Source organism: Heteronotia binoei, chromosome 3 (assembly GCF_032191835.1).
Source record: "Heteronotia binoei isolate CCM8104 ecotype False Entrance Well chromosome 3, APGP_CSIRO_Hbin_v1, whole genome shotgun sequence".
NCBI lineage: Eukaryota > Metazoa > Chordata > Lepidosauria > Squamata > Gekkonidae > Heteronotia > Heteronotia binoei.
Window position 1 is genome coordinate 74,276,529 of NC_083225.1, and position 15,331 is coordinate 74,291,859.

The 15,331-nt window shown below is 41.5% G+C and overlaps 1 protein-coding gene across 1 annotated transcript in view; it reads left to right on the forward strand.

Moving 5' to 3' along the window:
- The window catches only part of PHEX (phosphate regulating endopeptidase X-linked), a 198,516-nt gene that overhangs the window by 161,768 nt on the left and 21,417 nt on the right, over positions 1 to 15,331 (forward strand). The window contains exon 16 of the mRNA XM_060234072.1: positions 15,134 to 15,188. Coding sequence (XP_060090055.1) covers positions 15,134 to 15,188 — 55 coding nt within the window. The remainder of the gene's footprint in view (positions 1 to 15,133; positions 15,189 to 15,331) is intronic.

Genomic DNA, 15,331 nt, shown 5'->3' on the forward strand with positions numbered 1-15,331 from the left:
ATTATTTATATTCTGACATCCCTGCCAAAGCAGGCTCAGGACGGCTTACATGGCATAAAATGCAGACATTACAATAATAAAAATACACTAATTACATAGCAATTATATTACTCAATTAAAATGTACTATTACATTAAAACCATCTAATTAAAACTATCAAATTTAAAACCAACAGATTAATTCAGTGCTATAATCTCGATGTTACTCATCTTGACACAATTTTACGTGACGACAGTACAATAAGAAAAGTCAGCTGAAAGAGGGTAGTCTTGCAGGCCCTGCGGAACTGGTTAAGGCTCCACAAGGCCTGCATCTCTTCTGGTAATTGGTTCCACCAGTGGGGAGCTGTGATCAAAAAGGCCCTTTCTCTCATAACTTTCAGTTTGGCCTCCTTCGGCCCAGGGATTGTCAATAGATTTTGCGAGCCAGATCTCAGTAACCTCTGGGGAACATATGAGGAGAGACGGTCCCTAAGGTAGGCGGGTCCTCAGCCATATAGGGCTTTAAAGGTAATAACCAGCACCTTGTAACGAATCTGGTACACAATTGGCAGCCAGTGCAGTTCCCGTAGCCTCGGCTGTATGTGCTCCCACTTAGGGCGTCCCAATAACAGTCTGGCTGCCGCGTTCTGCACTAGCTGCAGTTTCTGAGTTCAGCACAGGGGCAGCCCCATGTAGAGGGCATTACAGTAGTCTAACCTTGAGGTGACAGTTGCGTGGATCACTGTTGCCAGGTCATCACGCTCCAGGAAGGGAGCCAACTATCTCACCCGCCTTAGATGAAAAAAGGCAGATTTAGCAGTGGCTTCTATCTGGGCCTCCAAAGACAAGGAAGGTTCCAGTAGCACCTCCAAGTTCTTGACCTTGCGCGCTGTTTCCAATGGTGCACCATCAAAAACTGGTAGGGGGATTTCCCTTCCCAGGCTGCCATGGCTCAGGCAAAGGACCTCTGTCTTCGCTGGATTCAACTTCAACCTGGAAAAAAAATCTGGGTTATCCTGGCTTGGCCTGTGGGTGCTATCAGTTACACTTGGGGGCTGCAATGGCCCTTCCAGTATTATTAGGCATGTGTGGATGGGGACTAGGAAAATTTGGATTGCTTTGCAGATTTTAAATCAGCATTCACTTTTGGTTTGGGGGTGGATGAGGGGTGTGGGGGGTGCACTGCCAATCAATTTGTGAGTTTTTGGGCTGTCTTTGGACTCCAGTCTAAGTTTAGTGGGAGAGCGTTTTACAACCACCTTCCAAGCGTGGGCCAAGAGAGAATGCAGACACAAGTAGGTGCTCACTTCATTCACTCTCAAAGTCTACATTCGGGGAGCCGAACAGAGGCAAGTCGACCTTCAAGAGGACCAACTGTTCAACTGTCCAGGGTTGCAGGTGATTGCAATGTGGGCAGACAATGTCGCCTATATGTGAAAAGATGCACTCGCTCTGCACGCTTGTCGGTGGGCATGAGAGGAACGCCTTGGCCACGGAGGAGAGGGCCAGCCAGATCCCCTCCTTTGTGACCCAGTAGTCCAAAGGACACATTTCCTGCGACTTGTTGGGCTCCAAAAGATAGTCCCTCACCATCGCAACATCCATCTCCGCTCACAGGGGCCTACCACTCCCAGAGGGGCCAACGAGTCGCCCAATGAGTGTCATCTCAGCACTCTTCTTGGTATGAGTCTGGTGGGAATCACTGCCTAGCCGGAGAGGTTGGAGATGAACAGCAGTGGAAGTGGCAGATGAACTGCTTCCACCCCACTCCTCCTCAGCTACCGGCACTGGGCCTGCCCTGACTCTGCAGCGCTCGACCTTCTGGGAGAGCTTGTCTCGCCAGCGATCGAGCTCGTTGGCCCGCTCGGCAATCGTACCCTTAAGGCGCGGGTCTAACATGGTCGTCATCATGTAGACCTTATCCTGGGTGAAAGTCTGAAAGCGGGCCTCAAGCCCTTCCTGCAGCCTAACAACCAGGGTGCGCACCGCTGGAAGAATGTCTGCACGGCCTTGAGCTGGCACTAGAAATGAGGCCAGGTCCTCATGGGCCATGTGGACCATGGGGACGACCAGTGCAATGCTCGCCGTGTCAGATGAGAGCGTTTCTGTGTGGGTCTTGAAGGGCCCAAGAATCTCCACAGTTTGAGAAATGATCATCCAATCCTCTTGGGTGAGACAGTTCTCATCCTGAAAGACCCTTGTCTCAGAGACAAAGGCATCCAGGGCTGCTCTCTGCTCCAGCATGGCACAGGTGGAGTTCCAGCGTGTGCTGACATCACTCATAAGGTGGTGCCCTGTTTTCTCACACAGCAGATGTGAGTCCGTATTGCTGTGTGAGAGGTGACCCATGATGTGCAGACACTTCTGGAGCAGAAGTTGGTACTCATGGGTCACGTCTAGATACCGATGATTCTGGCTTTTTGTCTTAATCATGAGGTGGAGAAGGTGGGCCACACAAGGAAGGCGTTTTAGGCCCTGATGCTGGACAGCCACCTTGATGTTGGAGCCACCGTCAGTCACCATGAAGCCCGTGGCGACGTCCCTGCTGCCTATTCAGCCTTCTAACTGCCATGAGAGGATGGCTCTGAGAGTGTCCGCCGTGTGCAGCATGTCGACTGCTTCAGCATGCAGCAAGGCCCAGCGATAGCTGGCCTGGCGGCCCTGACCCTGCCTGCCGCTACTGCCACCCCCACCCTGCAGCTCACTGGGTTGCCACCAATGCGCAGTCAGGGAGAGATACCCTTCAAACACATGTTGGGAGCTCCAGATATCTGAGGTGAAATGAACAGTCCCCATGACAGCATGGGACAAATGTTCCTTCACCACAGATCTGGTCGCCCTGAAAACAGATGGCACAATGGTCGCGCTAATGGTGGTTCTAGCAGGAACTTTGTACTAGGGTACAATGTACTCGAACAACCCTAGCACCCCAGGATTCTCGACCACTGAAAATGGAAGCCCATGGGCAACTGACTTGGCAAGTTTCCAGGCGATCACCCTCCTGTCGTATCTTGCTGCTCACTGCCTTTTAAACTGCCTTTTAAACTTTGCATGAACTGGTCTTGTTTAGAAATGGCATTCCACTGCAAAGAGCTAATCACATAGCATAGGTTTCTGTGTGATTATTTACATTGAGATTCAGGACTAATAGCCAACAAAATATTGGGGGTATAAGCTTTCATGAGTGAAAGCTCCTTTCATCAGACTCTCAAAAGCTTATACCCTGAAAATCTTGTTGGTCTTCAAAGTACTATTGGGCTTGAATCTTGCTGTTCTACTGCAGACCAAGACAGCTTTCCTCTGAAACTATTTACATTAAGATTATAAATTCTTGTCACTGCAATATGGTTCAACAGTTAAAACACTGGGCTTGAAATGAGATGAACTGGGTTCTGATTCCGCTAGTCATAACACTGTGTTGGCCTTGAAGTATGACCCATCTCAAAATACTTACATGACGATAAAACAAATCCACTGTGTATGCTACTCTTGGTTCCTTGGAACAGAGGATATGATTAGGGTTGCCATCTCTGAGTTGGGAAATACATGGAGATTTTGGGAGGGGAGGGACTTCAGTGGCATCTAATGCCTATAGTGTCCACCTTCCAAAGTAGCCATTCTTTTCCAAATGAACTGATATCTGTTGCCTGGAGATCAGTTGTAATACCAAGAAAATAAGAATGAAAATAAATCTTATTACAACCGATCAGAGAACTGATCAGGCAACAGAGATCAGTTCACCTGGAGAAAATGGCTGCTTTGGAATGTGGACTGTACGGCATTAGATGCTATTGAAGTCCGTCTCCTCCCTAAATCCCACCCTCTTCAGGCTCCACCCCCCAAAATATCCAAGCATTTCGCAATCTAGAGAGGGATCTAGAGGGGTGTGCTATCCCCTGCTTGAAGGAACATGAGGTAGAATACACAGTGAATTCTTTTTATATCACATAAATGTTTTGAGATGGGTCATACTTCACGGCCATACATAGTGGTTTCATTTTATATTAGGGATGTAGTGATAGTATTATCCTATTAAGATATAGTTTATGACTGAATTATCCTATTAAGATGTAGTTTATGATTGAATTTCACCATCAAACTTTTTTTCTTATCAATTAATGCCTCTTGACAGGATAAGAGTTTCTACATATTTTGGGATCCCCCTCCCCAAAAACTCAGAAATGTATGACTTTGTAAGCTAACAAAAAAGAAAAACAATATATTCTCCTTCCCAGAGCTTGGAAATGAACCTATTCCTGAAGGTACAAAATGTTAAGAAAAGCTGAGGAAAGTTTAAAAGAAGAAGAAGAAATAGACTGGGATGGGCTGCTCAAGCCCCTGATAGTTTATAGAAGTTTGGAGATGGACTTTTGGTGGTTTATGTATGTTTCTCAGTCCCTTCCCTCATTTGCTCCCTATATATGCAAAGTTGATTGTCAAATGCTTATTAATAGGTCATCAAAACAGGACCACCCACAGATGAGACAGATATTTCTGCATACTTAGGGAACTCCTGAGTTATTCAGAAAAGTATTGTGAAATAAAAGGAAGGGGAGCAAAGATTCCAAACAGTCTGATAAGCACTGAGCATGCTCTGAGAACCATAGAATGTTGAAGATAGTTGAGTTTAGGTAAAGGAGACAAGGAGAATGGACAGGTGAGGGGAAATTGGTCAAGTCAAATCCCTAACAGTTCCTGGAGAGTACTCTTTTGACCATGGTATGGATGTGGACATGAAGAAGCACAATTCAAGATGCTATAAACTTTTAAGGTCTATGGATGCAAACAGCTCTTGGGTAGGTGGTGGTGGGGTTAGCTTTAGAAGAAAATTAGGATTGGAGGAAAAACACTTTCCCCAATTTTGATCATTAAAGGAATTGTTTACCATGTATCTATTGAGGGAAAATGCTATCAATTCTTTTAATATTTTTAGAAAATTAGAGAAATATATTTCTGTTTTAAAATAGTGAGATAATAAAGTAATTTTTCAGTATAATCCTATATATGCAATAGATATTAAGCATAGTTATTAAAGTCTTATAATTAATTTCTGGTATGTCTCCAGGCACATGACATCAAAGCCAAAATCTCTCTTCAGAAAGACCCCTTATTCATATCTTTATTGCATGATAGACTATTAAAATTAGCTTCAAATGAATGTCTGCTAAAAAAAAAAAATTAAGGATCAGTATTAAAAAAATGGAAGGTCTGTATAGGAAACTGCATTCAGGCTCTGGAAGGAATGTTCTGGTATACTTGGTGAACTCACAAAGCTGCCAGATTTTTCTGCAGGAGTTTCTTCCCTAGGTGTCCACATTAAAAAGTCTAGCTAATCAGAAATATATTGATGAGAAAGCACTTCTAAAATAACTCGCTCACTTTCTGATGGGCAAGGGCAGAGTTGCTCTGGAATTTACATGTTCAAGTACGCTTGCTAATTAAAAGCTTCAAGCTGTTCTCATTTTCCTAATGACCAATGCTTCTTTTTCTCATTACTCATCATTTTGTCTTTGAATATAATCTTTATTCCTTTCCTTCATTTTTTCTACACTTTTGGAGGTACTTTTTTCAGGGTCTTTGTAATGGGAGACATCAGTTCCACTTGAATAACATAATTTGATCCATCTGTTTCACTCTCAGTCTAACCTACCTCACTGGGTTGTTGTGAAGATAAAATGGAAGAGAGGAGAACTATGCATTTGGTTCTGAATTCCTTGGCGGAAGGGTGGGTTATTACGTAAGATAAAAATTGTGGCTATAAAATTGAGTCTAACCCTTTTTTCTGGGTTTTTTTTTTTCAAATTTTCATCACTGTACTGGCTGATTCTTTAAAAAAAAAAACCTTTTATTTCCATTCCTTACAATCCTGTTGAAGAGTGCTAGTAATAATCTCTGGAATAGTTTAGGTTTCTTGTGCAGTGCAATCCCTAAATACATCTACTCAAACATAGGTCCCCTTGAATTTGGTGGGACTTACTCCCTGGTAATATGCTTACTGCTATACTAAGTAGAATTATACCCTTCTAAATCCATTGAAATTGACTCTGCTTAAGATGGTACTATAAGGATTTTAGCCTCAGTATCCTTTGTAGATTGTAATGGAATCAGTATTACCTATTTAGTAGGAGCTGCTGTTGCATAGAGACAAAGAGCCCTAAGTTATGAACTAAGAAATCCCCACTGAGAATCTCAATTCAGCTATGAATCCACTGGATGGCCTTAGGCAAGCCGCTATCTTGCAGCCCCAGTCTGCAATATTAAACAGATTCACCATATAGTGTTGTTTTAAGGATTAGTGAGATAAAGTCTGTGAAGCACTTTGAACCCTTAGGAAAAGTGCTGTAGGAAGGAATGCTGTTGTTTGAAATCAGTTTTTGAAGAACTGCAGCTTTTGTTGCACAGTATAACTTTTTCCTTGATATCCAAAATTAATATTCCTAGGTATATCCTGCCCTTTCTTTTGGAATATTTAGAGAGACAACTGAGCTGATCACACGTATCCTGGTCTTGGAAAAATATACTTTTCAAATAGGATGGCTAGACTTTTTGTGTCCTGTTGCAAAAAACATTTATTTAAATAAAATAAATATTTAAATAAAATAAAGACAGGTAGAGTTTCTTAGGGTTGAATCCAGACTTAATTTTTTCACTTTTTCAGTAGACAGAGTACAAATGCTTTTTCAAATGTTAACTGCTACATGGGAGGGTGTGTGTCCATTTGGTGAGAGCCAGTTTGGTGTAGTGGTTAAGTGTTCAGACTCTTATCTGTGAGAACTGGGTTTAATTCGCCACTCCTCCACTTGCAGCGGCTGGAATGACCTTGGGTCAGCCATAGATCTCGCAGAGCTGTCCTTGAAAGGGCAGCTTCTGGGAGAGTTCTCTCAGACCCACCCACCTCACAGGATGTTTATTGTGGGGGAAGAAGATAAAGACGATTGTAAGCCACTCTGAGACTCTGATTCAGAGAGAAAGCTGGGCTATAAATCTATGGTCTTCTTAATGTAAATCCAGATTTCTTTGCCATTTAAAGAAAATCACTAGCCAGATTCTAAAGGTCCATGGTGATTCATTAATTCAAAACATTTATATGAATTTGTTTGTTTGTTAAAAATCATTAATATATTTATTTTAAAAATGCACTATTAATTATATTTGATAGATGATTTTTACAAGATATAGTGTGTGTTATTTAAACAAAATTAAAGCTTAATGAGTTCTATCAACTAAGTAATCAATGAACTAATCGATCTTAAATGCAACCTTAATTAAAGCATCCAGTTGTACTTAAGTCAAAATTAACTTGGCTATTCTCATCAATTAAATCACATTTGAAGATATATGAATAGAAATGAATATCTGAATTGACTTGTGAAATGGCTAAACTACATTTGTAATCTGTGAGCTAATAAGTCTATGTGTGCATGCATGCTACATACACAAAATTGTATGAAAGGACTACAGTACATTTTTTTTGCTATTCCTTTCTGTTTCTAAATGTTTTCCCCCCAAAAAATTCAGTGAATTCAGTGGCGTATTCAAGCACAACATTCAGAAAACATCTACAGATGGTTTACGACACCATGGAAAACAACATGCAGTTTTACTAGGAAAAAAGGTGCTAATTAGCGGGAAGGAAGGAAGGTAGGTAATGGAAAAATTCAGTAGGGCATCCATTCTGTGAACTGCAGAGCTCACAAATTTGACACGATATGGGTGATAACAGATAGACTATTTGAGCCACCTCAAGGGTAGGAAGCAGGCAGATAAAAAAAAAGCCTAGATTTGCACATCTGCCTGCTGTCTCCATCCCACACACAGCCCATCTGGGGCCAGATTGGAGTTGCTACAGAAAAGCACCACTATATTCTGAAGCAGCTCTAAAGCACTTCCTCGGCTATCTGGATGGCTGGGAAGCACCCAGGGAGCGGCTGAGAGGTGCACAAGTGCTCTGGAAGCTCCTCCAGAGTGCACGCAGCCCATCCCTGTTCTGAGGGTGGGCTGCATGCTGTCCAGAGACTCCCATCCACTCCTTTTCTGGTTGGTTTATGGGGCGGCTTGGTGCCGCCCTGAGCTGGCCATTTGTTTTCAGCCTGTTTCCCCACTGCCCCAGTTATCACCAACATAACAACTAATGGAACTTTTGGCATTGTGTGAGTACTCCCCTCATTTGTGTGTACTCCTGTCATTCTGGGACTAGAGTGAAGGTGAAAAATCAATTTGAATCTTTATCCTAAGGAATAATTTTTGCAGCTAAAGATAATGTAAGAGACTCAGGAATGCCTAGGTCTCAAATATCAATGTCCCATCAAGATATATAATTGTCAGCATGGCCCCATCTGTGGATGCTTAGAGCTGGATATTGGGCCATGGACAAACTAGACAGACCTTTCTACAAATCTCATAAAACCCAAGATTTGTAGAATAATCTAAAATATTTTAAAAAATACACTGTGGGCAATGGTTTCACTAGGACAGGATTGGGTTTAGAGTAGAAACTTTGAAACTTACTGGAATATTTGAAAAATTAAAAGCTAAATGTGTCCCAGGCCTTAAATTCAGCAGGAGCCTAAAGGAGCACAGCTCCTGAACCTTTCTGAGGGTTCCTTCTTCCCACCTTGCCCATTGAATAGTAGGTGCAGCTGCATAACAATCTCTGGATGAGCTCCACCACCTATCTTTCTACAAAATGACCCCTGATGTGTCCCATGAGCTGGCTAAAATGGTGTGGGTTATAAATTGAGGAAGACTCAGCATGGGTTCTGTAAGGGAAGATCTTGCCTCACTAACCTGTTACATTTCTTTGAGGAGGTGAACAAACATGTGGACAAAGGAGACCCGATAGATATTGTTTACCTTGACTTCCAGAAAGCTTTTGATCAAAGGCTCCTTAGAAAGCTTGAGAGTCATGGAGTAAAAGGACAGGTCCTCTTGTGGATCAAAAACTCGCTGAGTAATAGGAAGCAGAGAGTGAGTATAAATGGGCAGTCTTCGCAGTGGAGGACGGTAAGCAGTGGGGTGCCTCAGGGCTCAGTACTGGGTCCCATGCTCTTTAACTTGTTCATAAATGATTTAGAGTTGGGAGTGAGCAGTGAAGTGGCCAAGTTTGCGGATGACACTAAATTGTTCAGGGTGGTGAGAACCAGAGAGAATTGTGAGGAACTCCAAAGGGATCTGTTGAGGCTGGGTGAGTGGGTGTCAACGTGGCAGATGCGGTTCAATGTGGCCAAGTGCAAAGTAATGCACATTGGGGCCAAGAATCCCAGCTACAAATACAAGTTGATGGGGTGTGAACTGGCAGAGACTTTCCAAGGGAGAGATCTTGGGGTCGTAGTAGATAACTCACTGAAAATGTCAAGACAGTGTGCGTTTGCAATAAAAAAGGCCAACGCCATGCTGGGAATTATTAGGAAAGGAATTGAAAACTAATCAGCCAGTATCATAATGCCCCTGTATAAATCAATGGTGTGGTCTCATTTGGAGTACTGTGTGCAGTTCTGGTTGCCGCACCTCAAAAAGGATATTATAGCATTGGAGAAAGTCCAGAAAAGGGCAACTAGAATGATTAAAGGGCTGGAACACTTTCCCTACGAAGAAAGGTTGAAACGCTTGGGACTCTTTAGCTTGGAGAAACGTCGACTGCGGGGTGACATGATAGAGGTTTACAAGATAATGCATGGGATGGAGAAAGTAGAGAAAGAAGTACTTTTCTCCCTTTCTCACAATACAAGAACTCACGGGCATTCGATGAAATTGCTGAGCAGACAGGTTAAAACGGATAAAAGGAAGTACTTTTATTAACATGTGGAATTCACTGCCATAGGAGGTGATTAACATGTGGAATTCACTGCCATAGGAGGTGGTGGCGGCCACAAGCATAGCCACCTTCAAGAGGGGTTTAGATAAAAATATGGAGCAGAGGTCCATCAGTGGCTATTAGCCACAGTGTGTGTGTATATATAAAAAATTTTTTGCCACTGTGTGACACAGAGTGTTGGACTGGATGGGCCATTGGCCTGATCTAACATGGCTTCTCTTATGTTCTTATGAATAATGTAATGTGGTCCTTTGAACTCTCTAAAATTGTCCAGCGTGTGAGCGAGATGGTGAATATGCTTAGATTTTCCCTTGTGTAGGAGTGAGAACTGAACACTATTAAGCTGCAATGCTGAGCGGTCCACATGGGAGAAATGAAAGCTCACACTTTTGGGTGTGTTATGATGAGGATAAATGCAGATCAAGAAACCGTATTCCCAACACTGGTGTAATTAATTTGTTTTTGCAGCACAGAAATAAGCTTTTTTGATAAGTTCCAAACAACAATAGACCATCAGAGGGACTGCAATCCCTAGAAAATAGTTTTTCACAGTTTTTCCTTCTCATATATTGATGCCAAAACAGGTGGTAACACTAGCAGGGGAACAACAGTCAGCAGACAGCAGATGGGCAGGCCAAAGAACATACAGTTTGTTGCTTGCTTCACTTGACGGGAGTTAAATTTACTGTTTCCCTTTAAGTGATGCTGTAAGGAAAATGCTTGAAAATCTTCTCACCTAGAGGATGTTCATAAATTTGTAAAAAAGTGATGAACCACCTTAATATATTGAGCTACTTGCTGGAGATGGTTTTCAGTATTATTAAGTGGATTGTGGAGGCAAAGCTAGCTGAGCTCTTTGACAAGCAAATATGAGGAAAGAGGTAAAAATGAAATGAGCCATCACATCCTGTATCCACAATTATAACATAATTTAGTCATAAATTATGGCCTGCAATGTATAGGGTAAGTAGTCTTGTTTTGCCCCCCTAAAGGCGGATGACAGATATTTCTTCTCTGATGGTAGCATTTGGTGAAATCACAAGCCTAGTAACATTTTATCTTGTGAGCTTCTTGACTGGGTCTCAGCAGGTCTTGGCTTATGGTGCAATGATCCCATGACTGCCTCACCAAACAATTTTCACAACCCATATTTGCCATGCCATTTCTGACAGTTTTGCTGTAATAGGAAATAGAAATTGAGTTGTAGTCTGAGACATGGGAAAACAATTTGACATCCATTTCACAACTCAGTCTACAACATCATCAGTTTAGATGCACAAAACAGTTTCTTCACTATTGATGGGACCGTTTGTAATGTAACATTTGGGTCAATGGGATGATGTGTGCTATGTCCTAGTAGGGGAATTTTTAATAGCTATATAGCTTGTACTGTGTGAGTAATGGAATATCAAGGTCACCTAGCAGAATTCATGTTGGGAAGTGAGGAATCAAACTTGGTTATCTCGATAACCAAGTCCACCACCTATAACCACTATACCACGCTGACTGTCTTGATGTATGCAGTTTTTTTTAAAAAAAATGATGTTACATGCTGCAATACAGAACAATCCTATGAGATCCATCCATAGATCTCACTGAGTAGGACTTTCCTGGCTCCTCATTCTGCAGCCATCTGAGCCCCATAATTAGATCTGCAGTGGGAGAGGGCAATTGTTTGAAATTCTTCTGTCAATGAAAGTGCTTTTCTGTCATCAGATATAGTCCATAGGATCCAAGTCCATGTTTTGTAGTGCTGTTACTGTTCCTATGCATTTGCACACATGCCTTAACTCTTGTCTGCTGTTCTCCAATGCTAACCAGTCTCTTAAACAGAATCATTTGACTATCTCTTTTCTGGGAAATGAAATATGGGATTCAGAAGCTTTTCATCCATGGAATCACTTAGATTCTCTTTTTAGTTAGCTGTGATAATAGGACTTCTGCAGAATGCAAGACTTCTTTCAGTGCTTGAAAAGGTCCACACCAGAAATGATGCGAAAGATCCATATTTAAACAGATTCTCATTCAGCTACTGGTCCTGAATTGTCAAAACAGCCATGTGAAGTTGCAGAATGAGGATCTTTGTTTTGTTTTGAAGTTCCTCACAGATAGTTTGCATCATGTATGGTCTGGCTTTCAGAAATTGAGAGTCTGAAAAGTACAATAAGTATTCATTTACTCTACTTTTAGTCTTCTTTTCTCGTTGAGACTCAAGGTAGATTGCAGGATATTAAAGGAGTGCAATCAGATAGAATAAGACAGCCAATGCAATAGGAAAGGATGACAGAATTAGAGATCATTGCTAACAACAAACTCTCAAAGGCAGGTATACTATAAATACTACAGAAAGTAGATTACAAGGAAAAAGCAGGTGATACTGCAGTGGAGTATTCCACTATAAATATGCATCCTCTTGGTCTGTTCATTCTACTACAGTTCTAATCTCTGTTGGAAAATGCCCTCTTGAACACTATGGCTTGCACATTTTTTTGTGGAATGACGGAAGTGTGGGTACCTTCCTAACATTATCAGTCAAGCTGTTTAACACAGTAGGAGCCACCACTGACAATGCATGTGAATGGGCAGCTGCTGATCTTTTCCATCTTCAGGGTGGCACCTTTAGAAGATTTTTCTCAGATAATTGAAGCTATTGCAGAAGAGCTTAGCAGGAGAGGCAACCCTGGAGGTTTTGGGGTTCCATTCATGGTTTGTAGGTGATAACCAGAGAAACTTGAATTAAATTTGGAAACTGAACTGACGGAACGTCTACAGAATCAGCTTGACATGTGTGTCCCACCTGGTACCTAATAGTAATTAGTCTGCAGCATTCTGCTCTAATCAGAGTTTCCAAATGGTCTTTAAATGCAGATCCATGTACAGTGCTTTACAGTAATCCATCCTTGAGGTAATCATAGCATGGATCTATGTGGCCAGAACAGTTGAGTCAAGATAGAGGGCTACTTTCTGGGTTAAAGAAAGCTGTCAGAATGTCTTTTTTTTTTTGGGCCCTGCATTAACTTGTTTTCCCAATTGCTGAATCCAGATAGGCTCTTAACAGTATCCGTGAGCATCATCTGGACCCCATCAATGTTGGGGAGTACAATGTCCCTCAAAAGTTCAGCCTTCCCAACCAGCATTACCTCTGTCTTGTTAGGACTGACTTTTAACTTGTATAGCTGCCCCTGGATGTAATTTTAAAACAAGTTATTGGTACTTCATTTTATTTTTTTGTGTAAATCTTCACTTTATAGGCCTTATGAACACTTATTCCACAACATATTTATTAGCCTTTACAAATTTATAAGACTGTCTGTTCCTTTTACTGCAACAGAATAAGACTGCTACCATTTTAGAACTGTCCAGATTTTCACTTGATCGTTCATTGTATAGAAATTCTGAAATTAAAAAAAATACAATTGGGTGTTAACTCACCTCAGTAATTCAGGAACTATTGACTACTGCACAAGTTGATGCCTCATAAATCACATGGGGCCAGTGGTAGTCTTCATATAACATGTACAGTTTGTCTGGGCTCAGCAGTGGCCACCACACAGCTCACCAGAACAACCTGCTAACACATGACTTTTGCAACTTGACCACACTTTTCCCAGGGAGAGACTGCCAGGGTGACAGAAGGAGGGAAATCTGGGAGCCACTGTGATATAGTGGTTTTGAAGCAGGGCTGAAATAAAAAAGATATTAAATAAGGTAAATGGAAAGCCATCAATTAGGCACAAGGGAAAGAAAAAAAAGGTCAAAGAGATTTTAAAAGTTCTTGCTAGATGCCTCTGTGAAATAATCCTTCTAGATTGTGAAAGGAGGGAAAGGGGAGTTAGCAGTGTGTCCAACTTGTAGAAGCAAAAGAGAAAGTTAATCCTTCACCCACCGGCTCTGCCGCAGCTGCCTAAAAGAGGAACTAGAAACTGGCTGGAATAAGTACTGAAATAGGCATTGAGAAAACGTACCTTGGAAAATATCTTGGGAGCAAGTCAAAGGTACAAATGTGCTTTTGATGAAGGATATTGCTGCAAGAGTGTTAGCAACATCAATGCCGTGCATGGAAAGACCCTCCCTGTCTCCTCCTTGTTCCTTTAGTAATATGACACTTGTAATGATATATGGGATATGGGGTGGTCCTTTCCTGTAATTGTGCGATTGTTTACTGGAAATGATTGTCTGTGACTATAAAACTGTAGACCTTCCTGAAATTGGGGTCCCAGATTCGTTTAGACATGAGTCTGATCTGGGGTCCGTGTACATGTTAAATAAATGGCAGTTTCTTTTTGATTTTGCCTGTGGCCTCGTTTCTGCCTGACCACCAATGGCTAAGGTTGCTGCTACAGTTAGAATTTTGGATTAGGATTTGGGAGAACCAGGTTCAAATTCCTGCCCTGACATGGAAGCTTGCTGGGTGAATCTGGGCCAGTCACTTTCTTTCAGCTTAATTTACCTCAGAGGACTTTTGTGATGGTAACATGGAGAACAGGAGAATGATGTAAGCTGCTTTGGGTCTCCATTGCATAGAAAGATGGCATATAAATGAAGAAAATAAATAATAAAGCTGATGATTTGGAGCAAATAAAAGAAAGGTTGGAGGGTGACAGAGAAGAAATCAAGGAAAGGGAAGAGGATATGGGAGCTGCTAGGAGGACCGTAAGAAGAAAGAGTGAAAGGAAGAGGATACACGGGGAAATGAAGTGATCCGTGCAAATCCTTGCTCATTTCTGCTATCTGATGTAATATAATTATCTGATGTAATATAATTTTAAACAAAAGTGGAATCTCTCAGTAAAATGCTTAGGATAAAAAAAAAATGACTGGGATCATTTTAACTGTGAGGATGCATATAAATGAATGCACTTTTTATTGGCCGTTATGTAGTTTGCTCCTAAGACTACCCAATCATCCTTGGATCCATAAATACCAAAGAAACCAGATTTGGGTAATGGGGTGTTATACCTATAGGAATCACTCCTCAAGCCACCTCACAGATACAATGCTGCCACTGTTTCTACATGTGATTGAATAAGCCATTCACTTGAGCATTTTAATCGCTTTTATTTGCTACCTATTTTAGAAAAACCTTTTGCTAATGCTTTTAATAGCTGTGTTTAATTTTTGCCTGTCTGGCCTTGATGTCTGGCTCATTTGCAAGGGCATGCTGTGCTCCTGATTCATATACATAATGTTAACCATTTGATTAGCTCTGTTGACCTTGAGTGGGAAAATTTAAAAACCTATATGAACTCTGCTTCCTAGAAATGTCTTTGAAAAATCTTGGCTTCATTATTCTGGAGAACTGAATTTACTCATATCCTTCATATTTTTGTTATTACAGGATTTCCAGCAGGAGAACTCCAGAAGCCTTTCTTTTGGGGAGCAGAGTATCCCAGGTAAAATGAAATAATCAGTTAACTGACTATGGGTGCAAAAAAAGAAAGCAGGAAGAGAAGGAACTTGACTTAATAGTTTAATATTTTGATATGGTGGGCTGGCCTATATTATTGTACACAGTAGAAAGACTTTGAGGAAGCTG